The sequence below is a fragment of the Podarcis erhardii genome (genome assembly GCF_964252035.2).
Source record: "Podarcis erhardii genome assembly, chromosome: 11".
Classification (NCBI taxonomy): Eukaryota; Metazoa; Chordata; class Lepidosauria; order Squamata; family Lacertidae; genus Podarcis; species Podarcis erhardii.
The window spans coordinates 43,831,380-43,857,279 of record NC_138501.1 but is presented as its reverse complement, the minus strand read 5'-3'; the positions used below and the strand labels follow the sequence as shown (position 1 = coordinate 43,857,279).

Sequence of the window (25,900 nt, the reverse complement as noted above, 5' to 3'; positions counted from 1 at the left end):
GTTGCAGTCCAAAGCTTTGGGATGGGGGGTGCCACTTTGGCTACTGGGCACTGCACTGTGCATTTTCTAAAACTCTACTGTGTCCTTCCTTAGTTGTCTTTCATCGCTGTTGTTTTTTTACATGCTCTACAAATGCATGCATGAATATTGAGGCCTCTCTGACACAACACATGGGGATGTAGCCATAGAGGAAAATCAGGACAGCTCTGTGTATACACGGAATTACATTAGCTGTGCAGATCTCCTTGATGTCCGCAAATGGTTAGCGTAGTTTTCCAGTTCATTTTGAAAGGTCTGTAATGGCTTGATGGAATTGGTGCGGTGGAGATTGCTTGTCAGTTGCCATATACTTGGATCCTATTAGATGTTAATTGGAGCTACTTGATGAAATGCAGCCTTGATGAACCCCACAAAAGAAAGTCTGTAGCACCTTAAAGACTTGTGTATCATGTTATGGGGTTGTCAATGCAGCAGAGAACCGGGTTACTGGGTGCCGTATAAATCCAGTTAATAAACAAATAATCAGGAGCGCAGTACAGGATCAGCCCACGCCTTTCCTTTAAAATAAAAGTGCCCTTGTTAACTGCGCTTTTCGAAAAGCACAATTAACATGTCTGACAACCCTCTCCCACTGGTATGCAGTGGCAAATTGCCTGCGAACATGGATCTTTCATACAGCTATTGTGACCAATAGCCATTGATAGATTTATCCTCCAAGAATTTGTCTAATCCCTTCTTAAGCTAGTGGCCACCATTACATCTCACGGCAACGAATTCCGTAAATTATTTTTGTTGTAGGAGTCAAGTCCTGATTTCTTTGCTCCAAGGGTGCCCTAATCTCACACCCCAGCCTTATTATTATATCTAATTGTTCATTGTACATAACGTTTTGCGATTTATTCCAGATCTCATCTTACATATGTTGTCTCAGTGGCACAAATGCCCCGGGGTCCCATGTGATATCACGATACATCTCTATTTTAAAATCATTGTGAGACAGTTCAATGGTTTGACTCAGCATAGCGCTTGGTATGCAATTATTATTATTATTATTATTATTATTATTATTATTATTAATACCCCACCCATCTGCCTGGGTTTCACCAGTCACTCTGGGCAGCTTCCAACAAAATAATAAGAATGCAAGTAAAGATTTGCCTTGGCAATGGATTATCCATACCTGATGACGGTGCTGTCTGGTGCCTGTTAAGAAGGCAGGAGACAGGCGGCAGGTGGAATTGGCACTAGCAACAGGCAGAGTCAACTAATTCTCGTCGCCATCCTCCCTGCCAAATTGCAGGGGCAAAGGAGAAGGAAACTGACAGGCAATAACACATCCTGGGCAGACTGAGATTGGTGGGGCAGAGCCCTATCTGCCTTAATGGACTAGCCTGCCTTGGACTCCCAGTATAGAAGTCAGAACTTGAAGGATCACCTCTTCCCACCTAGACTCTGACATCTTTTTTTCTTAAGCCCTCCTTAGAGTACAGCTGCCAAATGAGGTATCAAATGGCCTCTTCAGTGTTGGCACCCCAGTTGTAGCATGCCATCTCCAGAAAGGCCCGCCTAGTGCTCTCCTTAGTATCTTTTCAGTGCCAAGCAAATTCCGTTTTTATTGTCTCAAGCCTTTTACAATCATGTTGTAGCTTTTAAACTTTATTCTAGCTCTGTTGGTTTTTGAATTCTGTCATCTTTCAAGGCGATTTCCCCCCCTCACCTTACGGTGTTTTTGTCATATTGTTATATTTTTTATTACTTATTTTTTATTCTGAGAGTTGCTCAGAGAACTCTTTGTTAGGAAGGCTTTCAGATTAAACATAACTAAATAACAATAAGGAACTTTGGGTCCCGTCCCCACACTGTAGAGCAATTGGCAGAGCAAAAGGTTTGTTTTCCCTATATTTTCTTCTCTGCTGCTACTGATTTTTTGTTTTCTGCATTAATAAACACAAACCTTTCACAGATGCTAAGTGCCAATCATACGTCTTGTAAGCTGCTGCTAAATACATCCTCCCGGACAGGTTTTATTTCAGAAATGCGCTGCCCTTTGCCCACCAAAACCCAGTATATAGAAATGCTTTTGATTCAAATGCAAGGCTTTGCGTGGATGCATGCACATACTTGTTTATTTGATGAATAAATAAGAGTGAGCCCTGCAAAGTGCACCCTGAATTACACCGAGGAGAGGGAAATCTGTTTTTAAAGGATTAGCATCTGCAAGGAAAGCACATAAATTAAAACATCAAAGCGATTTGGCTCCCTTAAGGATTGTAGTTATTTGGATAAATTGTCAGTGGCCAAGAGTGCAACAAGTTTGCTAGCAGTATTGATTTTCACCTTTGAATTACCCAAACATTTTTCATTGGCAAATATTAATTGCTTGTTAAGTGCTGAGGAATATGATGGCCAAAATATTGAACCCCATAACTAATCGGCCTTTTAGTTTTCCTTATCATTACATAGTGGAGATTACATAAGGCACTGAAGCCAGTGTGTCTTGTTTGTGAAGTACCGCGGGCAGATACTGCAATTGGTTATCATTGACTGCTTTTTCCTATTTTAGTGCAGCTTTGCTCTCTGGCAATCAGCCTTGGGGAGTACTTTAAACTGAAGATTTACCCTTTTGGTTTTAGGGATTTCAGGGTATTAAACCTGGCCCTGAAAGATCTGAGAGTCTGGCAGGACCATGTTTCTGAAATCTTTTGCAGGAAGCATTGTTTTCCTATGATATGAGATATGTGTAAACCCACAATTCTCAAAATCGTAGGTTGTAGACAAGCCATCCAAGAAAAACTGTTTTTCCACTGTATCCTCCTGCACCTATTTGGATAGCACATAGTGGTGGGGTTTCTGGAGAAGTGAATTGATGTCAGACTTAATCAAGTTCAAGCCTTCGCTACAAACATAATGCTGAGGCTCCCCTGGTGTTTGCAAGTAGAGGCCAATTCTCATGATGCTTCCTTGGGCTTTTTTAAACAACCATTTTGTGTGAGGCAGGGACTTATGGATCTGGGTCCCAGCTGCCGCCTTGCAGGCTTATTTTCCAGCTATCTCAAATCATGGGAGTTTTGTTGTCAAAGCTCCATGAGCTCAGGACACATAATATGGCTGCACTGATAGAGTCTGTGCTCAGAGACAGCTCAGAGGGCTTGTGCGCTTCCATGTCTCCTCCCTAGATCTTCAATAACACAATGGGAACTGCATTTTATTATTTTATAAACCTTTTTTTTGTCAGGGACATACTGTGCAGTTAAGTTTGCTGTTCCAAAACTATGCACGCACCGGCATTAGGCAACATGAGTCGGTTGCATTATCATTATTTATTATCATTACCGTATTTTTCGCTCTATAGGACGCACCAGACGATAAGACGCACCTAGTTTTGGGGGGGGAGGAAAACAAGAAGAAAAAAATTTGAATCCCAGAAGCCAGAACAGCAAGAGGGATCTGGCTTCTGGGATAACCACGCCAAGCCTCTTCAGGGCGGGCAGCGGGATGAAGGCTCCCCCTGGCCAAAGAGGCTGCGTGCGGCTAAGGCAGAAGCCAGGACAGGCATGTCGCTGAAGGGGCGCTGTGCAGTTCTCCATCTCTGCACAGCGCCCCTTCAAGCGAAGTTGGAGAAGGAACAGAAGGAGATCCTTCTGTTCCTCCTCCGGCTTCCAGGACAGGCGCATCGCTGAAGGGGTGCTGCGCAAAGAGGGAGAACTGCGCAGCGCTCCTTCAGCAAAGCTAGAGAAGGAACAGAAGGACTCCCTTGTGTTCCTCCTCCAGCTTCGCAGGACAGGCGTATCGCTGAAGGGGCGCTGCGCAGCTCTCCCTCTCTGCGCAGCGCCATTCACTCCATAAGACGCACTCACATTTCCCCTTACTTTTTAGGAGGAAAAAAGTGCGTCTTATGGAGCGGAAAATATGGTATTTATGGCAGTGGTTCTAATTATGTGCCACAGGTTAGCCTCTCCCAAGCTGGCACAGCTCTGATCAGATCAGCCTTAGCCAGAAAGACCAGTGACCAGGGATGCCAGCAATTGTCATCCAAAACATCTGAAGGGCACCAGGGCTGGGTAAAAGTGCTGCAGCTTATGTTGAGTGAACTTGAAATCATAGAATTGTAGAGTTGGAAGGAGTGAAGGAATCTTTCACCCAACGTGGGGCTCGAACCCACAGCCCTGGAATTAAAAGTCTACGTAGAATGTTGTGAACTGGCAGCATTCGTTCCAAGAGCTTTTCTGCTGTCAAAGGGGCAAGTAAGGAGAAAAGCTTGCAAAACAAACTCTACAGACAAAAATATAGATGGGCAGGACAGTTTTCTAGGCAGCAGGAAAGAGATTAGTTACATATTCTCTCTTATCCCAATCTTCAAAGTGGTTTGCAACAAATTTGCATAACGGGGTGGGGAAGGGGAAGCCTCAAAGTATATGAAGGCTTCTTCCTAAATCAGTCATAAGCAGCAGAAATCTCCCCTTTACCTAAAGTTCTAATAAAACGTAACAGCACAAGGCTTGTGAATGTGACAGCCCTAATCAATTCTGCGGTCTGGCTGTTAGGCACAAATTCCTGAAACAAGCCATAGGATGGTGGTGTCTGTCAAAACAATGATAACTAAGTTGCAGCAGTGCTAATGTAGCTTTGCAGCGGTTCTCAACCTGTGGGTCCCCATATGTGGTTGGACTACAACTCCCATCATCCCTGAGCTCTGGCCTTGCTAGCTAGGGGTGATGGGAGTTGTAGTTCAACAAATTCTGGGGACCAACAGGTTGAGAAAGGCTGCTTTAGAGGGAAGGCTGTCTCTCAGGACTCCAGCACAGGAGTTGCCTGTGTATGGGCCGGACCCTGGCAACTCGAGGAACTGCTGGGGGACAATCTACAGTAGATGAGCCAATGGTTCGGCTTCGAATAAGGCAGATTCTTATGTCTGTGTAGCACATGGGTCAGCAAACTAAGGCCCACGGGCCGGATCAGGTCCAGTTGCCTTCTAGATCCAGCCCACGGACGGTCTGGGAATCCAGGCAGCCAGCATAGCGCACACGCACGATGTGACTCAGCCAGGTTTGGGGGTCAAAAGTGAGGCGGGTGGCTGCTCAAGACAAGCCCCTTCTCCATCCATCATGCATATGCAGCAATCTTTTCTTCCAGGGTGGGGAGTAGGGGAAAGGAGCCAGAGTTCGGATTTCCACCATGGAGCTGCAGGCAACTGACCTCAGGAAGGGGAGTTGCTGTGGCAGGGGCTCAAAGGTGCCTCAGGAGCGACACCCGCCGTTGTCTGTGTTGGTGGTGCTCCCCACCAGAGGAAGCGGGGAACGCCTGGGCAGCTGCACTCCAAAGCAGTTATGCACTCTCTGGGGAGGCCACTTGTTAGCTACACGGTGTAAGCCATGGAAAGGTAAATAGCCGCCGCTGCCTCGTCTTCCCTCACACGCGGAAAAGAACGTTTTTGCTTGAGCGGCGCCAGCCTGACTTAGCATGGCCAACGGCTTTTCCCTTCACCCACGCATGCGCACACGCTTTCCAGTGCTGACAGGAATGGCACATTTACCTCAGCCCCCACCCCACCTTACAAGAGAAATAATAACTGTCAATGCGTAAAATGCAAAGGAAGCTGCGTGGGTGTATGGGGGAACACCCCCCCCAAAAAAATCACATTTGGGCAATGTTGGGGTTGGTCCCAATAAGGGTTTTTACCAAAAATGTGGATCATAATCATGGCAACATATAGTCCGGCCCCCCACAAGGTCTGAGGGACAGTGGACCGGCCCCCTGCTGAAAAAGTTTGCTGACCCCTGGTGTAGCACCTCTGTTTCCTTGATGAAATGTGGGGATACACTTCCACATAGGTGCACCCTGCACACCAGAACCCGTTGCTGCATTTTTCAAAATGCATGCAAGGAGACACGCAAGTAGTCCGTTGAGATGCCCATGTTGTGAAGCCTCCCCAATGCATCTCCAATGTTTGTGCACATGTGGCTTGCATCTGGCCATATCCACATTCCCTGCTGTCTTTCATTATGCACCTTTAGGCACCTGGCCCTTGGCAGATTGACATCCAGCGGCCTTCAAAAATGTGTTGGGGAGCAGGGAGTTACAGTGGTACCTCGGGTTAAGAACTTAATACGTTCTGGAGGTCTGTTCTTAACCTGAAACTGTTCTTAACCTGAAGCACCACTTTAGCCAATGGGACCTCCTGCTGCCGCTGCGCCACCGCTGCACGATTTCTGTTCTCATCCTGAAGCAAAGTTCTTAACCCGAGGTAATATTTCTGGGTTAGCAGAGTCTGTAACCTGAAGCATATGTAACCCGAGGTACCACTGTATTGGGTTGTTTTTGTTTTTGTTATGTGTTTGTGTTTTTATACTGAGATTTTATGTTGTAACCACCCTCAGGCCCATGGGTATAGGATGGTATACAAATTTTAAGCAGCAGAAGAGGAAGAAGAAGAAGAAGAAGAAGAAGAAGAAGTAGTAGTAGTACCGGCAAAGTAGGGAGATCCTGGTTCAAGTCTCCATTCCGTTTCTCAGGCTAAACTACTCCACAGGGTTGTTGTTGAAAATAAAACAAGAGGAGATGAGAGTTAACGTTTACCACCAGAAGCTCCTTGAAAGATAATAAGTTGGATACAAACTAATTTCCAGTATTGTGTGATAGATAAGATAATGAGCTGGAATGTGTTTGGCTCTCCCTTCAGCCACACGCTCATTGAATATCCTAAGGCAAAGAGTCCTCCCTCTCTCTCTTTCTCTCTTTCTTCCTCGGCTCTTTATATGGGATAAAGAGATCAAAATGCTGACCTACCTTACAGCCTTACTGTAAGAATTATTGAGGGGAAATATGTGCAACTGCTTTGAACATTGGGGAGAATTGCTCTGTTTCTTTATTCCTTGTCACTCATTCCCCACATGCATCGGCATAGATTAAACCGAACGTCAGTTGCACAGGCCCACACCTGAGGGTGCAACTTTCATGAAGTACAGTCCCTTTCGGCTCTGTTCCGTTTTGTTTTTAGCGTTTGCATAAATTTTCTTCCTGGTGTCGCACTTGTTTAAGTAGCCTAGGAAACTCTAGGTATTCATTGTGGGTTAAGAGAGGGATCGCCGTAGGAATATAACTAGTTCTTTAAATCACGCCGTCTGCTAAGAGCCCTACACGGATATTCTCTCCACAGCCAGTTGACCCACTCGGCAGAAAGGTCAGCCTGCAGAATAGGTCAAAAGAACCCTCTGTGCGTCGAGGGAAGACACCATCATGCATATATTGCTTCCCGACATGTTAGCCCGAATCATCCCTGTGCCCTGCTTAATGTTTGCTGCAAAAGAAGCGAGGGGACTTCCCCTCAGCAGTGCATGAACAGAGCCAATCTTTAATTTCGTTTTTGAAGGAGGAGAGTATAGCGGGTGCGTGCGTGAGAGAGGGATGTGTGGTGCATTCAGAGCTCTGATGAGCTGGGAAGAGGAACATGTAGTGCTACACAGAGCTCAGAATATCTTGCCCTGTCTTACTTGGTGCCAGACATCACCACCCCCAGTGACAACATTGGATAATTCACCCTGTTCTGTTGTGGGATGCTGCTGGTGGTGGTTTAGCATTGCAGCAGTGAGGTGGGAAGTGTGGAGTGCTCTCAAAGAGATAAGGATGGGCAGCTATGCTCTTTCTTAGGGTAAGAGTTGAACACAGAAGGCCGTGGATTCTTTAACCAGCCAGAGGCCCAGTTATACAGGAACACTTTTGCCTAGCTAGCTCTTCCAGCTTAATTTTATTTCAGAAAAGGAAATGGGTCTGATTCTGTCGGGCATACGTAGCCCCCGGAATGAGACAGACCTCTCCAGGCATCTTCCTGATGAAGCACTGAAGAAACGTTCACAAATCAGTCCCAGTGCACACCAACCTAGAAAGTAAACACTGACATGTGATGTAACAACCACACATCCAGCAACGGAGGAGTGAAATGCTAACAGATTCTTTCCATGGGAAAGTGCTATCGTTGCACATCACAACTATTAGTTTGGTCTTCATAAGAGCAACCTCCCTTGGAAATCCGAAGTTATAATGGCCTTCAATCTATATCAGGCATAGGCAAACTCGGCCCTCCAGATGTTTTGGGGCTACAACTCCCATCATCCCTGACCACTGGTCCTGTTAACTAGGGATGATGGGAGTTGTAGTCTCAAAACATCTGGAGGGCCAAGTTTGCCTGTGTCTGAACTATATGTTTGGTGTATATTTGAAATCCTCTTTTAATCCAAATGTTACTATAGTTGGTGCCGGCTGACTAATTTTGTATATCATGGTTCTTTTTGTTCTTTATAGACCATCCACGGCCATAAAGGAGCCATAACAGCCGTGGCTTTTGCTCCCGATGGACGCTATCTTGCCACTTACTCCAACACAGACAGTCACATTTCCTTCTGGCAGGTATGTTTCATGCGTGTGACACTTCTTTGTCTCATATTTGAGTAGGGCTGTTTTTCAAAACTGTTATATTCTGAGTCTGCCAGTCTCATAAGTGGGTACTGCAGACATAGTCTGAAGTTCCCCATTGTTTGCTATTAAAAAAAAAAAATCCCAGGGGTTTTAAAGTTTGCAGTCTGGGAAAACCTAGTGTTGCTTGGAAGCCTATCAGGTGTTCCCCAGTGAGAACATTAGTAATGGCAGATGAGGCTCCTTATCAGACAGGCAGTCTGCAAGGACCAATATTCCCTTCCAGTGTTATAGCCACAAGGGGACGTTGGATATTTTCAAGAGTACACTCTCAGTTCATACAGTGCAGGGGGGAGGTTCAAAAGGCCTTTCAAGAGCTCTGTGTGAACTTAGTACACCCTATAATATGTCTGAGAACCTTCTTCAATGCACACGGGTTCAATAGCACACAAGCAAGAGGTTCCTCAGCAGACAAGTCAGTAAAGAGAGCTTCTCAGACCTCTGTAATGAAACATCCAAAGGACACCACAACCATCAAATTCCAAGAGTAAATACCAGGAAAGCCTCTTCTGATAGTCTCATGTGCCTCCAAGAATCAGCTGAGCCTCAGACACTTGAGGGTTTTTTTAAAAAAGATAACTCAAAACCTTTGCTTAGCTTCCACATGGAGAATATTCCATAACAGCTTGACAGCCAACGAACGTATCTCCTTTTGCCTCCTCAACTTTTGGTTGTGACACTCAGAATTGGATAAAACCAACTCCCCCATTTTAATCCGGAAAATACAGGAACAGAGGCAATTCCATGGGAATGTGTAGTTTCCAAGTTAACAATATTTATTTAAAGATATATATACTCTTCCTTATTAAAGAAGAAAACCAATTCAAACACGCTGTTTGCAAAATTGCCTGGTGCAGTCTTTCAATCCATCCTTCTGATCCAGAGCCGCTGTGTAAACAGAAACTGCAAAGGGTGTGGGGGTTCCCCATTCACTTCAACAGATGAGGCAGACTTTGGGGTCCACTAGAGCTGTAGTTTGGTGGGTAGATTCAGCCTAGGAAGCAGCCATTGACCTGCAGCCTCCATCTGTCTCAGCAGAGAGGAGCCATGACACCACATTCCCTCATGTTTCCAATGCACCCATGGTCAAAAGTATTGTGAATGTTGAATGAGTCTACTTTCCTGCAAGTAAGTTTGGGCACAGCCTGCCGGAAAGTTCTCCTGCACAACCGCCCCCCCCCCCCTTTGAAATGAATAGGATCTGCACAGTTGAGCAGGTCCTGTTCATTTGAGTGGCGTTCAAGAGTGACATCTTTCTGGAAGATAGTGCCTTTTGTTTAGAATTGCCGCCTACGTATGCAGATATCTGTGCAGGGGAAAAAGAGAGCTGGACAAAGCTCTGACAGCAGAATGATTGCTTCCTTGCCTTGTAAAATTCCTGTAACTATCAGCTATTAGTATATATTTTTAATCTACCATGGCTTTCTGCATGTCATTCAATGATAACTGTATGTGTCATTAAAGAGTATTGAATTATTCTCCATCATCATACAGTGTGCGATTTCTGAAGCAGTGAATAAGAACCGTAAAAACGCTCTTCCATCACTTGCATATATTTAGTTGAGTTGCATGGGAAGTTCTAGAAAGCAATCAGACGTATTGATTGAGATGTTTTACATGATCATCTAAGATTGCAGGGGGTGGCAGGGACAATATTCCTATACAGGCACGTGCTTCGACACATAAACTGCTCTGTTTAATTCCCACCCCACCCCTTGTTTCTTCCTTTCTTTCTTTTTTACAAAAAGACAGCTTTAACATAAAGAGTTAAGATGAGCCAACACGTTGCATTTTAAAATGTGACCTCGTTCACTAGTGATTCCTCCCCCACCCCCAGTGGTCTATTCAGTACTACTATTAATGCAGGAAAATCAGTAACATTAGTCATCTTAAAAGGGTTATTACTCAAGATGATTTAAATTGTGAAAATGTCAGTGGGGCTTGCATGCTCCCTGCTACAGATGCCATGATTTACACTCTCTGACACCATTCTGCTGCTGAGAAGGTCCAGGGAAAAAGTAATGGCTTCTATGTTGCGCTGATCAGAATTCAGAACATGGTATCGGCAATAGCACATCTTAAAAACGTCCTAGGATGTGCCAAGGTTTTCATATGTCAAAGTCTCAGACATGCAGCTGAGGCCGCCATCTCACCTGTTCTATGCAGATTCAAAGTTTCTAATGGGTTTAGCAGATTTCACCGATACAGGGCTTTTGCTTTATTTCCTTGTTTTTAAAGCACATCACAGGTGAAACAAAGCAATGCAAATTGACCAGTTATCATGTGAATTAGAAGCTCCAATGTTTAAAGGTTTGTTCCCTTTATATTTTGCCCATGGAATGGATGGAGCTACAAAGAAGCTGTTGCCTGTTATTGCTTTCCCCCCACCCCTAATCAAAATATATAGGGTCAAAAATGCAACTTTTTTAAATTCAGAAAGCTGCATTCGGCAGAGAGGATTGTTTCCATCACTAGGCTGTGCAGCTGCAACAGTTTAAAATGCACACAGTCACAGAAGACGGTCTGAGCTCAATTAATATTGCAATTGCTCATCTTCAAAAACTAGCATTTTAAAACAAAGTTTGAGTCAGCAGTTCTCTCTGGAAATGGGGGGGGGTTGGGATTTTTCCAGCAAAATACTATTGACCCTGTCCGTTGTAAGGCATGTAGGTTCCAGTAAGTATATGCAGCTTCCTGTCTACAAAAAACTTCCCTCTTTGCATCATTGGAGGGAGGTAGCTTTGCACTGAATTCTGAATTAGGATGTAGGGCAAGTTGTGAATTGCCACCATTGCATTTTGACTGCTGAACTTTGCAAAAAAGAAAATTGGCATAGAACACAGGCAGGCTTTGGGTTTGTTCTCTTCCATATAGAAGTGTGTTTCTTTCAAGTTGCCTCCAACATTTTCAAGTGTAAAATTCTAGATACATCTGTAAAATTGCCCTTAAAATGATTTATTAAAGGGTTAAGGTAAAGGGACCCCTGACCATTAGGTCTAGTTGTGACCAACTCTGGGGTTGCAGCGCTCATCTCGCTTTACTGGCCAAGGGAGCTGGCGTACAGCTTCCGGGTCATGTGGCCAGCATGACTAAGCCGCTTCTGGTGAACCAGAGCAGCGCACGGAAACGCCGTTTACCTTCCCGCCGAAGCGGTGCCTATTTATCTACTTGCACTTTGATGTGCTTTCAAACTGCTAGGTTGGCAGGAGCTGGGACCGAGCAACGGGAGCTCACCCCGTTGCGGGGATTCAAACCGCCAACCTTCCAATCAGCAAGTCCTAGGCTCTGTGGTTTAACCCACAGCGCCACCCGGGAGCTCTAATTAAATAGCCTTTATGAACCTCTCTTTAAAAAAGCAAAAATGAAGGATCGGCCATGTTTCTCATGGTACTCATAATGCAACTTCATCAGGGATGCTCACAACGTTTTTATGGATTCTCAGTGGCTATTGGTTCAGAATGAATGGAAAGAAACTCCAATTAAAGCCGTATTGCTATCACCAGGAAGTATAATCAAACAACTTCCCTAAGCTCTTACAGGGTGCTCTGCACATTTTACACTGCTGTGCTCTCCATAAACAAATTTTTGGATTTCGATACTGATTGACTGGTCCTCTTTTTTTTATCCCCTAATGGCAGATGAACACCTCTCTTCTGGGAAGTATCGGGATGCTGAATTCTGCACCACAGCTTCGCTGCATTAAAACATATCAGGTTCCCCCCGTCCAACCTGCATCGCCAGGCTCCCACAATGCCCTCAGACTGGCCAGGCTCATCTGGACTTCCAATCGCAATGTCATTCTCATGGCCCACGACGGCAAAGAGCACCGATTTGTGGTGTAGAGTCAGGTGTTCTGCTTTTGTTTCTTGCTCTCAATACAGTTTTGTTTGGAAACCCCCTGTAAATCTCATCTCCCTCATTGCGATCTTGACACCAGGTGGTCCACGCCAGGGTCCGCACCAGTAACGCAGCGAGATTGGCCAGGGGAAATTGCTTCCCTACAGCAGAAGCCTTGCTGTTGACTTAGAGGCACACGTACCAAACTCAGCAGCCTGCAGCAGTTATGCCAGCATTGTAGGGTTTTCCCCTTTATCCGTAGGGAGAATAAGAACCATGAGAACGCAGCTGTGCTTCTTCGGGTTGCGACTGCTTCAGTAAGACTCTCTGGAAGATCTTGATTTTATTAAGTTAAAAGGGGGGGAGGGAATCAAATCACAGCTTTTAAACCGGGCTTAATCTAATCGCTTTGAGAGTGGCTGAAATGATTCACAGGGTTTTAAGTTAAAACTTTGCTTCTTCTTCCTTTTGAAGTATTTAGAATCCTGATGTTTACTGAAAGTATGTTTGTTTACATGGATGCTCCTCCAGCTGTGCTCCTAGCCTAAAATGGGTGGTGGCAGAGAGGTGGGCTTGTAGCATCCACACACAGGTCTTCACATGCATTCTCATGGCACTTCTTAACTTACAGGACAGGGTCAGATGGCTCCCATGTGCATAGGAACTCCCCTGCGTCCACTAGAGATGCTGGTTCACAGCATTAAAGGTTTATTGTACCTGTCAGGCTCAGGATTTCACGGCAAAATATATGGGAAAGAGAATTTTCCACTTCCTTCAAACCGGCGATGCTTCCTTATATACATTCTTGATTGATTTGGAAATGATGGCATGCTTTAATGAGCAAAGAGGCAATTTTATGTTTCATATGTCAGGGAAGAGAGAATAATATTGACTGTGATGTTAATTTTTTTTTATTTGAAAAAATTTGCAAGAGGGTGGCTGTTAGCATTTCCTTTGCTGATAATATGGATATTTGTGTCCACCAGGGTTCTCTCTCCCAGATTTCTCTTGAACTGGACCCAACAAAAATATGACCCCAGTGAATTTTGTTCTGATGTCAGCTTAATCATGATGCAACACATTTTCAACATTTAGATTTCATTAAAGGACAGGGGTTTTAAGAGGTGGAAGTATTTGGAGGAATGCATCACTGGTCATTGGTGCAGGAAATTGCTACTATATTTTAAAACATTTTCAATAAGTGAGCAGTGTAAGATGTTCACATATCGCCTGTATTTATTACTGTGCGAATGCACCTGGAGTTTTGTTCCTAGTACGGCAGGGAAAACATTCTGGAGAACGTTTTGTTTAAATGGTGGTGCATATAGACATGTACTTTTCTAGCTTCCATTCTCTTTGCCTTAAATCTGGGGAATATGCAGAGAGAATGCTCTTAGTGTCTGCTAACACATTCAGCAGAAATTGAGCCTGTCAGATCCAAAAGTAGATTTTGAATGAATAGATTAAAAAAATGATGACTTCTGAGTTGAAAAACTACTGAGTACCGTATTTTTCGTCCCATAGGATGCTCCGTCCCATAGGACGCACCTAGTTTTTTGGGGGGGAAATAAAGGAAAATTTCTTTCCCTTTATTTCCCCCCCAAAACCAGGTCGGGGAACAGCAGGATGGCGGCGCTGCGCCTCCCCGCTGTCCCCCGAGCTTGTGGGGCTGGCCGATGTCTGCCCGGCGCGTGAAGCGCTCTGCTTCGGGGCGCACCGTGCGCCGGGTGGCAAGCTGCTATCCGCAGCGTGGGGAGCCCTGCGGGAACTCCCGCGGGCTCCCCAGGCTTGCTGATAGCTTCCTGAAGCCTGAAGAGTGAGAGGGGTCGGTGCGCACCAACCCCTCTCGCTCTCCAAGCTTCAGCGAAAGCCTATATTCGCCCCATAGGACGCACACAGATTTCCCTTTCATTTTTGGAGGGGGAAAAGTGCGTCCTATAGGGCGAAAAATACGGTACATTCTTTTAAGCACTGCTTGCATGCAGTCCCCATGGATATGAATGAGAATTGCACAAGAGTAATCCAGTAGTCTTGCTCTCATCTCATACGTTTCAACAGGGCCTGTGCTGAAGCAGTTCCTAGTAGTTTGCATACATTGATTATTTTTTTTGTTAAACATCTCGGTGGTCTGTTCAATACACTGTACATGTAAGTAGGATTACACAGGCTGCAATCAACATATCTATCTACATGAGATTTTAAAAGCAGAGAAAGAAATTAAAGACCAATAATAATGTTTATCGCATAGTTGTTGTGAGTTTATATCCTTTTTAACTATGGCAAAGCTTAAATGGAGTTTATCTAATGGTGGTGAAATTCTGTTGTGGATCTTCCGTGTTTTTGAAGTGAACTCATGCAATAGGTACCAGGATTTGGAAAAGGCAAGAAAGTGTACACAAAATATGTACACTCTTTTCTACCGAATCAGAACGTTAGTATGACATAAACAGAAATGGACCATTTGTGCATTTCCCCTGGGGCATTCCAGAGTCATATTTACCTCTCTTAGACAGACTTCTTTGTTGTTCATCCATCCTTTTCCCTTTCCTTGATTCAAAACTCCACAAGGCTCCCTTTCTCACATGGAGCTCTGCATGGAAGCTGCCTTGCCTCGTCAGCGGTGGCTAAATGCTTCTTGCATGCAGTGGGACTTGGTGCAAAGATTGTTCCCCATTGCTGCAGAAAATGGAAGGAGCCTCTGCTTGCAGAAAGCTCCACAGACCCACTGTGATCAGAACTTTATATTACTATAAGCAGAGGGCTGATACCCAAAATGGCACCTCTGTACAGAGTTCCTCTCTTCTCCCCTTCTTAATATGTTGCAGCAACATCCATGTCCCGACATTGACAGCAGTAGCCAGCCAAGGAAATACAAATGCACATAAGATTTACTTCAAACTACAAGGGGGGCATTCAGAACCCAAAAAGTGGCTGTTGCTTTCACATGCCTGCAGCTTCTGTGTGTGTTGCAACATGGAGTTTCACTCTGGGTGTCTACCAGACCTGTTACATTATGCTGAATGAGAGCAAATCTGCCAAGTGGTGCTACACAATTTATGTTCATTTCAGTGGGACCTGTGTGAAGCCCCCACTTATTTATTTCAAGTGCAGAATCTGGAGCAACTGCACTGCCCCGTTTTTATTTTTATTTTAAATGCTTAACATGTATTTCCTAAATTCCAGCCGCTTTAAATAAAACCATGGAAAAACACGCTACATGCTTTTATCACTAGGAAGTAGTTCAGTGTTGTGAAAGATCTAAGAAAGAAGTTTAAATGCTGTACCTTCTTAAAATTATGTATTCTGCAGATATCTAACACGTGGTGCATTATGTCTATTTAAATTTTTAAAAGGGTACTTTTAAACCAATAGGGGAAGCTAGCCTGCAAAAAAAAAGAGTAATTTAAACATGAGAATCAATATTTATGTGCTAGCAGCTACAACAATCCGCTAGGCTTTGAATGGGAACCCACATAACCCTCTCACTGAAATAAATGGAGACTGTGCTACAGCAGGCAGCGTTCAGTGGATTTTTGGCCTAGAAGTCTTAATTTCCCTCACACGCAAATCAGCGCTTGAGTGACTTTCTCAGGCCTCACTGCAAACTTCATCACGGCTTAGACCTTTCAGCACTGCAGTAAAATTTGTATTGTCATTCCAGTGTAAGCTTTTAGTGTTTTATTGATTTGTTTAGTACTGTATTTGGATTTGTCCTTGTAAATGTAGAGACGTACGTGGCTTCATTGGCAGTTTACAAGCAAAAGATGACATGATGAGACACCTGTATGAAAATGTTGTCATGACTAAAGTCGCGGTGTACGGTAACTGATTAAAATGTCTGCCTCAAGAAACAACTGGGCGATTCCACTTATTGGCTGCTGCATGTACCCAATGGCCCTGTGTAGATAATGTCTGTGAAATAAATACTAAATTGGACCAGAGAGTGCTTTCCCTATATTACAATCATCACGTTGATTGCCACACTCAACACCGCCAGGCGGTTGCACTAAGCCTGGCTGGACGCGACAGTCATGTTATAGCTGCGTTTGGAAATATATACCACAATTGTAGTTTCAGCTACCCATGCTCTATAACACCGAGAAACTAGCAGTAGTAATGTTATAACATTCTGTTGGCACTGTGACCCTCAGTTAGCGATGTGAAACGAGGATAGGGAAATGCAAAATGTTGTAATGTCATGACACTTAAGATGTTAGGGAGGGAGTACATGTGACGTATTTCACAGGACAGCTATGTTTAGCATCAGACGCTGTGCTTACCATATTACCTAGTTTGGCCCTTAGTTTTGTGTATGTGTCTAGAGAGAGACTGTCTGTGTTTCCTTTTGGTGTCAGGGACATTTCATTTTGGTAGGTAGAGACTCAGCTTCAGAAAGATCCAATTTATTCATAAGGCAAAAGGAATTAGGGAAAGTAATCAATGGGGGAAATACTCAGGCTTGTTATTTTAATTTTAGGGATGATGTGATTACATCCAGAAAGGAAGGCAGGAATTTAATTAGTACCCTCCATAGTACAGGAAAATAGGAGGTCTTTTTTTCTTCTCCCCCTCTCCCGAGAAATTGAACGAAGTTATTTGCCGAGACATTAAGACAAGGGCAGCTTCCCAGTGGGAAGGCTTCAGAATGTGCTGTGACTCCTTCATCCAGCAGTTTTTCACTTGGATCTACATACCTGTGGTATCACTAGGCTAATTATTCTTCAGAGAGGATCATAACCAATAATTAATTCGGTCCTTTGGGTTGGTGGGGGGGGGGGTTCCCTTGGAAAAGCAGAAGAGTATGGATTGAGGTGGTCATTATGTAACAGAGGGGAGGGTGGGGGACATCAGATAACCACAAGCCTTCATAATTGCAACACTTCAAGAACCTCTTGATTCTCAAGGTGTGTTCCTCTGTTACAGTAATTGATGGCTTAAATATTTTTTTTTCCTATAGGTAGAATCTGCTCAGTAACTGTTCTGTTGCTGATCACATAAACTGATCAAACGCAGAAAGGGCACGACATTAATAGGAAGGTAAAGCCAGGCAGTGCTGGATGAACTTTCACCTTTCACCTCTTCAGCTGACAGACAGAGCCGAGTGTTGAAAAAAATCAATACTTAGGAGCCAGGAGGGAAATATTTCCAACCTCTAACTAGAGAATGTATTTTGACAAGGCCAAGATAATCCAAGCTGCAGAGGAGAAAGAGAAAAGAAGACTCATTTTTAAAGCTTGACACTTCAAGGTGTTTTTGTACAATGGTTTAGAGAAAGCATCGATAACGTACAAATACCAAAGGTCAAAAAAGAAAAGCTGGGGAGAATTTCAGAAATTACATGCATTGTCTTTCTTTCTATTTGCTTTACCAAATAACAAGATTGCAGCCAAGCTTTGATTACCAGATACATGTACACGGACATTAAAGAATTATGTGATTCCATGAATTCTCCCCATTTGTGGGGAGTGGCACGAGTGGGGGATTAAAGGCATCGGTGTTCTGCCTGCAGCAATTCCATTGTGTAGCACGTCTGCCTCCGCTCTCCGCTCTATCCTGGCACTTCCCTGCAGTAATTGCTTATAATATTATCTAGTGAGTTGTTGAGCATCCTCTTTGTGAAATGGGAGCTACTGTCACATATACGTACCAAAGCAGATGGGAACTGTTGGAGCCCATTCTGCATGCATGCTGACCACTGCCAGAACTGGAAATGTGAACAGACCCAACACTGACACACACCATGTGAGAATTCTGTGTGCCTGTATCTGACTCCCACACATAAAGTCATCACCTAGCTTTGCAGTCATCAAGTGATGAATATTCACGTGTGAGACAGACCTTAGATTAGCTCTTTCAGATTCTGCGTCCAGAGATCGGCGGCATTATTATTATTATTATTATTATTATTATTATTATTATTATTATCCCAAGTCAGTAAGTTGGCTGGTTTATTTACCTAGCTATTTATTTCATAAAATTTATACAGTGCTTGATGGTAAAAAAAACAAAACAACAACACCCTCAAAGCAGGTTACAAAAGATAAAACAGTCAAATTCAGAAAAAATTACAGTCATGCTGGTCTTGCAGAAAGATAAGCTTCACCTGGGCAGCTCAGCCCCTACGTACGTCTACTCTGAATTCTGGATTCAGTGGAATGCCCCCCAAGTGAGCGTACCTGGGATTGCAGCTTTGAGGTCTTACCATGAAGTTACAACTTGGGGTTTCCAACCATGGCCTGGTTCACACCCTAGGCAGTCTCCTTGATATCACCAGCCCAGTAGAGTTCATGTTGGAACCATCAACATCTGTATGACAGCTGCAATCACATAGAGAGCATCGGCCGTGTGTACATAACTGGTACAGAGGCAGCAATTCATGTTAGGGGTGTCTCCATGCAATCCTCACCAAGTCCAGCAGTTTATATAGTCTTGATGGAAAGCCATTGTTCTGTCATGCTCACTATGACAGCAGCTACTGTACTAGAGCAACGCTTCCATTGCTTTTCAGTGCACATGCAATTGTTCACTTTTACCTGCTGCAAGGTAATCTAGGAAGCTGCCTTATACTCATTGGTCCATCTCACACGGCATTGTCTACACCAGCAGTGGCTCTCCAGAGTCTTTGCTGAGTCAACTCAGAGATGCCAGGGATTGACCCTTGAACTTTCTGCATCCATGTTCTGTACCATTAATACCCTTATGGCTGTTTCTCAAAATTACATGAGAGTAGCCCATTCAAATCCAGTAAAACAGATAAATGCCCCCTCCATTAGCATAACCATGGTCTCTGGAAGCCAGCCAATATTGTGAAAAGTAAGCATGTACCCATTGATCATCTGCAATCAGTTGGCATGTCCAAAGGAAATAATCTTTTCAGCCATGACTCCACATCTCTAGAACACATTGCCACCTGCACTGTGACAGGCTCCATGATTTCTGGTGTTCGAAAAAGTTCTAAAAGAACCCCATGTTTTCATTTGTTATTATCCTGAGTGTGTTTAGGCTTGATGACGTTATTATTGAAGGCTTATAATGATTATTTTGTTCCTGCATTTGTTTTGTTTTGTGTGTTAGAAGCTACCTCAAGAGGGGTTTTAAAGGTGACCTAAAATATTTCTAAATAAATGGGAGAATGTTATTATTGCCATAAAGGTGCCTTTGAAAATACAAGAAGACAGATCCCTGCCCCATAAGGCTTACAGTCCTGAAATTCAACACAGCAGAGAATTCAACAAAAGGAAGGCAAGGATATATAGGCAAGGGAGATGATGGCTGCTGATTGATCGTTTATTTAAAATTTGTTGCTGTTTTGACATTTTCCATGTTAAGCTTGTGGACTGCTTTGAAGACCTTTGAAAAAATAAAAACTCAAAATATTAAAGGCCAGCCCAGTAGCACTGAGATCAGAATTTTGGGATAGCACAACAAAGGAGACAGCTGGATATTTTTCTTCCTGCCGTTTCCTCTCCTCCCTCCCACCTCCACCACCCATTTATCAGAAGTAGTTGCAGGGGATTTTCTGTGCACACCCAGAGAAAAGGCTGAAATAACGGCCAAAAAAAAAAAAAAAGACAAATAAGAGGTTGAGAATAGGAGTGACGCATTCTTAGCAACAGGAGAGGCGTCTCTCCAAACTGTAGCACAGCAATGAATCTGAACTGGTGCAAATTGCTTAATGGCTATGGCCACCTACTGGCTAATTACTTCAATATCACAGATGATCCTTCACTTGTAAGCTCTGCAACCTCCACTCGGAAAAAGATACCTGCGATGAGAGGGGGCACTTGAGATCTATAGGGAAAATATTATTACAGGAAATTACAACTGTCTGCTCTTTTGTTGCAGGAAACAGGGCTTCTGAGCATTACAGGGTTTCTAACCGTCAGCACAATGGTGTTTTTCTGAGAGTGTTTTTCCCCCCAAAGCATAGTACCTTGTCTCAAGGCCTTGCAAATTATACATTCCCTGTATGTTTTAATTGAGCGTCATCTTCAAGGTACACCACTCATAAGTGGATGCAAGTTCTGTTTCAAAATGCAGAGGTTTAGCTGCGAGTATAAGCAAAACAGCAAGTATTGATCGAATATTTTTGCCGAGCCTCTAATAATGGTGCTCTTATTATTGTTAGTGTTTTATACGCTGCATATTTCTTAGGAGACGCAGCTGCTCCTGGTGGTTTACTGAAAAGCCAGTTCAAGAGAACAGATTCATTCTTATACTTTCAAGGGGGTGTGGGGATGGTTTAAATCCTCACTGTTAGAGGAGCATCCTTTGCAATAACCCTATCGCCGGGTAATTTCACTGAAACTCACTGGGCATCGCTCCTGCTTCTAGCCCTCATGGTTGAGAACAAAACCTTCATGAGGTATAAAGCAAGCTCCTCTAAAGGCTGTGACACTAGAGGGCGCTCTGGGTGGGGTTTCCAGCAGCCAAGGAGAACGGTGGGTGTTCTTTAAAATTATATGCACATGCTGTGTTTGTTCTTTAGAATTATACACACCACTGCTGTGCTGTGCTTTTTGTTTTTGTTTACTTTTAGAGAAATCTGCGCAGAAAGAATTTCAGTGGGAAGAAGTTCTCATAGAAAAGCAAAATTAGCAAATGTGCTGATGTCAGGGGCTCGGTAACCTGACTTTTCCAGCTTCTCACATCTCAAGGAAAGCCCAAGAAAAAGCATGATGGGAGCCAGTGTGCTGTAGTGGTTAAGAGCGGTAGACTCGTAATCTGGTGAACCGGGTTCGCGTCTCCACTCCTCCACATGCAGCTGCTGGCTGACCTTGGGCTAGTCACACTTCTCTGAAGTCTCTCAGCCCCACTCACCTCACAGAGTGTTTGTTGTGGGGGAGGAAGGGAAAGGAGAATGTTAGCCACTTTGAGACTCCTTCAGGTAGTGATAAAGTGGGATATTAAATCCAAACTCTTCTTCTTCCCTCCTCCCATGGGGTTGCCACAGTCCATCAGAGCTTGGGGCAGCTGTTCTTTGCTCCCTTCACTAGCAGACCACCCTTGGGCTTTCCTTCAGACTCAAGAAGCCCTGCTCATTTTGGCGGCAGAAACATCAGCCAACCACTCTCCACCCATTTCTTTGTTGACCCTCCCATCCTTCCTTCTTCTCGCACTTTCCGAAACAATATCTCACCTGAAACACACAGCTAGCCAGACTCCGAAAAATTCTTGCTTCTCTGAAATTTGCAATGCAGTTCTCCAAGGAACGTGCACACACAAAAAATTGTGTGCTAGGATACAGCATGTGCCTAAAAATGTATATATTAGTGAAAGTGGTGTACAAAAAAATACAGGTTAGTGGAAATGGCTTAAACTGTGGAATTTGCTTCTGCAAGATGTAGTGATGGTCATCAATTCTGATGGCTTTGAAAGAGTGTTAGGCAAATGTATAGAGGATAAGACTATCTGTGGCTACTGGCCATGATGGGTGTGTACTATCTCCACCAATGGAGGAAGTTTCCGTTGATATTTCCATTCCTGAGTGCTGTTACACTCAGATCTTGCTTTCAGGATTCCCGTTGGCATCTTTTTAGCCACTGTGAAGACAGGAAGCAGGATTAGATGAGCCTTTGGTCTGATCCAACACGGTCTGATTACAGTGGTGTCTGATTACACCACTGAAGAAAACCAGAACAGTTGATTGATATCATCACCACCACCACCATCAACAACATTGGCATACCACCCTTCAGCTGTAGATCTCAGGACAGTTCACAGAATAAAAAGATTTAAACACACAATACATCATCATCATCATACCCTCCCGATCCCACAAACACATTTAAAAGGGCATCAGATGTTAATCAGCCAAAGGCTTGACTGAAGAGGAAAGCTTTCACTTGGTGCCTAAATGAAGGCACCAGCCAAACATCCCTGGGGAGAGCATTCCACAAATAGGGAGCCACTGCAACTCGTGTTGCCATCCTCTGAACCTCTGGCGGAGGAGGCACATGAAAAAGGGTGTCAGAAAATGATCTCAGGGTCCAGGTTTATTCACACGGAGAGAGGTGGTCCAGCACTTGGAATTGGGCCCAGAAACTAATTGGCAGCCTGTGAAGTTGGGCCAGGAACAGTGTACGGTAATATGCTCAAACCGTCCTGCGCCGGTGAGCAACCTGGCTGCCAAATTTTGCACCAGCTGAAGTTTCCGAACCGTCTTAAGAGGCAGCCCTATGTATAATATATAACGTGTTGCAATAATCTAACCCAGAGGTTATCAGAGCATAGACAACACTAGTTAGGCTGGATAGGGCACAGCTGGGGCCCTGGCCGAAGCTGATGGAATTTCTTATACGTGACTATGTGTTTGATGAAGGAAATGTTGATTTGCTCAGAAGACCACCAATAATTGTGGATACTGCATGTTGGTTTTAGTTTTTGTGCTCATAAAATATGGATTCTTAAGTCCTTCTGTAATTGGTACTTTGCATTTGTTAACAAGCTGGGATAAATAATGGTCTGTTTGCGCTTAATAGACTATTCCCTTGGCACTGGGAATCGCAGTCCTTGGGGTGGGGGGTGATGAGCAGATGTTTTCTCTCAGCATCTGCCTGTCAATCTACAGTTCCCACGATTCTTTAGAAGAAGGTATGGCAAAGTGGTCGAAATCTAATCTACCTGCAATGTGGACCCATTGAAACTTGGCCATTCAGCCTTTTAGGACTGAACTACATGTAGCATAGTCAGCTCAAGAATTGGGGCAGATTGGGGTAGCAGTGTCAGGCAGTGAGGCTTTAGGCCAGGGATGGGAAACTGTGGTTCTCCAGCTGCTGTTGGAATATACCGTATTTTTCACTCTATAAGACGCACCAGACCACAAGACGCACCTAGTTTTTGGAGGAGGAAAACAAGAAAAAAAATATTCTGAATCCCAGAAGCCAGAACAGCAAGAGGGATTGTTGCACAGTGAAAGCAGCAATCCCTCTTGCTGTTCTGGCTTCTGGGATAGCTGCGCAGCCTGCATTCGCTCCATAAGACGCACACACAGCCCCCCTTACTTTTTAAGAGGGGAAAAAGTGAGTCTTATAGAGCCAAAAATACGGTAGCTTCCGTCCTCCTTCTTCATTGGCCATGAAGGTGGGAACTGAGGGAATTGGACTCCAACAACATCAAAACAGCCCCCAGATTCTCAGTCCTTGCTTTAACCCTTGGCCCTTGTTGTTGTTATGTGATGATGATGATGGTGGTGGTGATTTAATTTTTAAAAATCAACTATGCAAGGGTAAAGTGAATGGCAAATACCATACCTATTTTGACCTTTAAATAGCTGGGTTTGAATGTTTGTGTGTGCCTACGTATAAAGGAAAGAGACAGGCCATAGGAAATGTAAAAAGGTAAAGGTAAAGCAAAGCCAAATAAATTGAAAAAAAGTTTTTTTGGGGGGTGGGGTGTAAAATGGTTCTTCCAAAGATATATTGCAATTAATTTCATTGGAGTTTCACTTCAAAGGTTCCGAAAGCCTGTCTGGCCAGCAAGCACAGCTGGTGTTTGCACTGCAGCTATATAAAAATTTTGAGCTTAGTTTGTAAACTAAATTAAGTGCAGCTAGTCCTGCAACCTCCTTATGCGCACGCACACACACACACACACGGAGATGCATCATCCCTGGCTGAGAAGTGATGTCAAATGTCTTTATTTCTCTGTGTGCGTATTATAAGCCCATTTCTTTTTCTGAAAGCCAAGCAGTGCAGCTGCCAAATGCACTGGGATGCTGTAGTGCAACCAGTACTCTTGTCCGTTCTGATTTCCAGGGTTCCCCCCTTTGTAAAATAGGCCCCGCGTTTCTGGCTAGGGCAAAGGGAAAGAAGGGGAGTTTGACGAACAGTCACAGGCTTCAAGGGTAACTCATTGAACAGGAGCGATGCCTCCACCCAAGGAAAAGGCCTTTGAAGAGCCAGCTTCATAGGACACCTTCCCTGATCCCTGATGTCGGCGGATTAAAAATTAATCTGCTATGAAAAATTAAAAGGTGAAACTTGCCTCTGGAGTGGCTCGGCAGCTCGGCTCTCTCTCTCTCTCTTGCTGGCAGTTGATTGTATATTAATGTGAAGACTGAAGGAAAGAACTGATCATTCTAAATGAAAATACAGATTTGTGTAAAAATCTGGATTGATTTTTCTTAATGTTCAATGAGAATTGATAGAATTGGAGGCATTCCCCTCTGCCTTCTCCATTGGAAGGATGAAGTTTATATTTTTAAGAGCTTAATGTGGCGGCGCTGCTGGGGAGGCGTGTCCCGTTTTGCCACTAGAGGTTTAAACAGGAAGGGCCGCCACCACCACTGCTGCTGCCACAACCTACCTGTTCCTGTCGCCGCCACCTGCTCTGTCACATCCACTGCCTAGAGGAGAAGCGACACTCTCACCAGTGCTGATTTCGGGTGAAATCTTGCCCCAAATGGATGCAATCTTTTCCCCCCATTATTAGTTTTTTTATTAAAGATTTTCTTGATTTACAAAAGTGTTTGCAATGTCTCTCTCTCTCTCTTGTATCCCCCCCCCCCCATGTAACATTTTTACAAATCAGTTTCATTTGTTGAGACATTAGGAAGAAAAGTGGGAAAGAGGTGGAGGGGGGAAGATGGGTGGGGCTGGGGTCGGATGGCGATGTTTCTATTTTACTTACTATATGTAGGGTTTGGTGTCAGCGTTGCTTGTGCAGGTTCTTTGCTGTTCACTTGTGTTCCTTTGGTGGTGAGAGAGGTTGGGGTTGGCCTTGTTGTTGTTGTTTAGTCATTTAGTCATGTCCGACTCTTCGTGACCCCATGGACCAGAGCACGCCAGGCACTCCTGTGTTCCACTACTGCCTCCCGCAGTTTGGTCAAACGCATGCTGGTAGCTTTGAGAACACTGTCCAACCATCTCGTCCTCTGTCATCCCCTTCTCCTTGTGCCCTCCATCTTTCCCAACATCAGGGTCTTTTCCAGGGAGTCTTCTCTTCTCATGAGGTGGCCAAAGTATTAGAGCCTCAGCCTCAGGATCTGTCCTTCCAGTGAGCACTCAGGGCTGATTTCCTTAAGAATGGATAGGTTTGAACTTCTTGCAGTCCATGGGACTCTCAAGAGTCTCCTCCAGCACCATAATTCAAAAGCATCAATTCTTTGGCAATCAGCCTTCTTTATGGTCCAGCTCTCACTTCCATACATCACTACTGGGAAAACCATAGCTTTAACTATACGGGCTTTTGTTGGCAAGGTGATGTCTCTGCTTTTTTTTAAGATGTTGTCTAGGTTTGTCTAGGGTTGGCCTAGGGTGTGGTTAATTCATTTGTGGTTGGCTGTGGTGGTCTTTGTTTTCATGTGTGAGTGGGGTGGGTGGGTGTTTTGGATCAGGTTGGCCATACTGATTTGTATGCTGTTGGTGGATTTTTGTCATTGTCTTGTTGGGCTGTGTATGTGATAAAGGGGAGCCATATGGGGGTGAAGGTGTCTTCTTCTCTTTGTCCCGGTGTCAGTTTTAATTTATTGGTTAGTTTTTCTAGTAGGGCTGTTTCCCAAATGGATGCAATCTTGCCCCAAATTGGCACGGATGGCTGCTGTGTGTCTCCGTTGCTGGCAGAGGTGGGCAGGGAATTCCGGGCAGCTTCTGCC

General features: G+C 44.2%; 1 protein-coding gene across 4 annotated transcripts in view; it reads left to right on the top strand.

The window, feature by feature from the left end:
• Nucleotides 1-12,374, top strand: part of WDR7 (WD repeat domain 7) — a 211,299-nt gene extending 198,925 nt beyond the window's left edge. For all 4 annotated transcript variants that reach the window (XM_081881350.1, XM_081881351.1, XM_081881349.1 and 1 more), the window contains 2 exons: nucleotides 8,299-8,403; nucleotides 12,108-12,374. In XM_081881350.1, coding sequence (XP_081737476.1) covers nucleotides 8,299-8,403; nucleotides 12,108-12,311 — 309 coding nt within the window. In that variant the 3' untranslated portion in view covers nucleotides 12,312-12,374. The remainder of the gene's footprint in view (nucleotides 1-8,298; nucleotides 8,404-12,107) is intronic.
• Nucleotides 12,375-25,900: the final 13,526 nt, after the last annotated feature.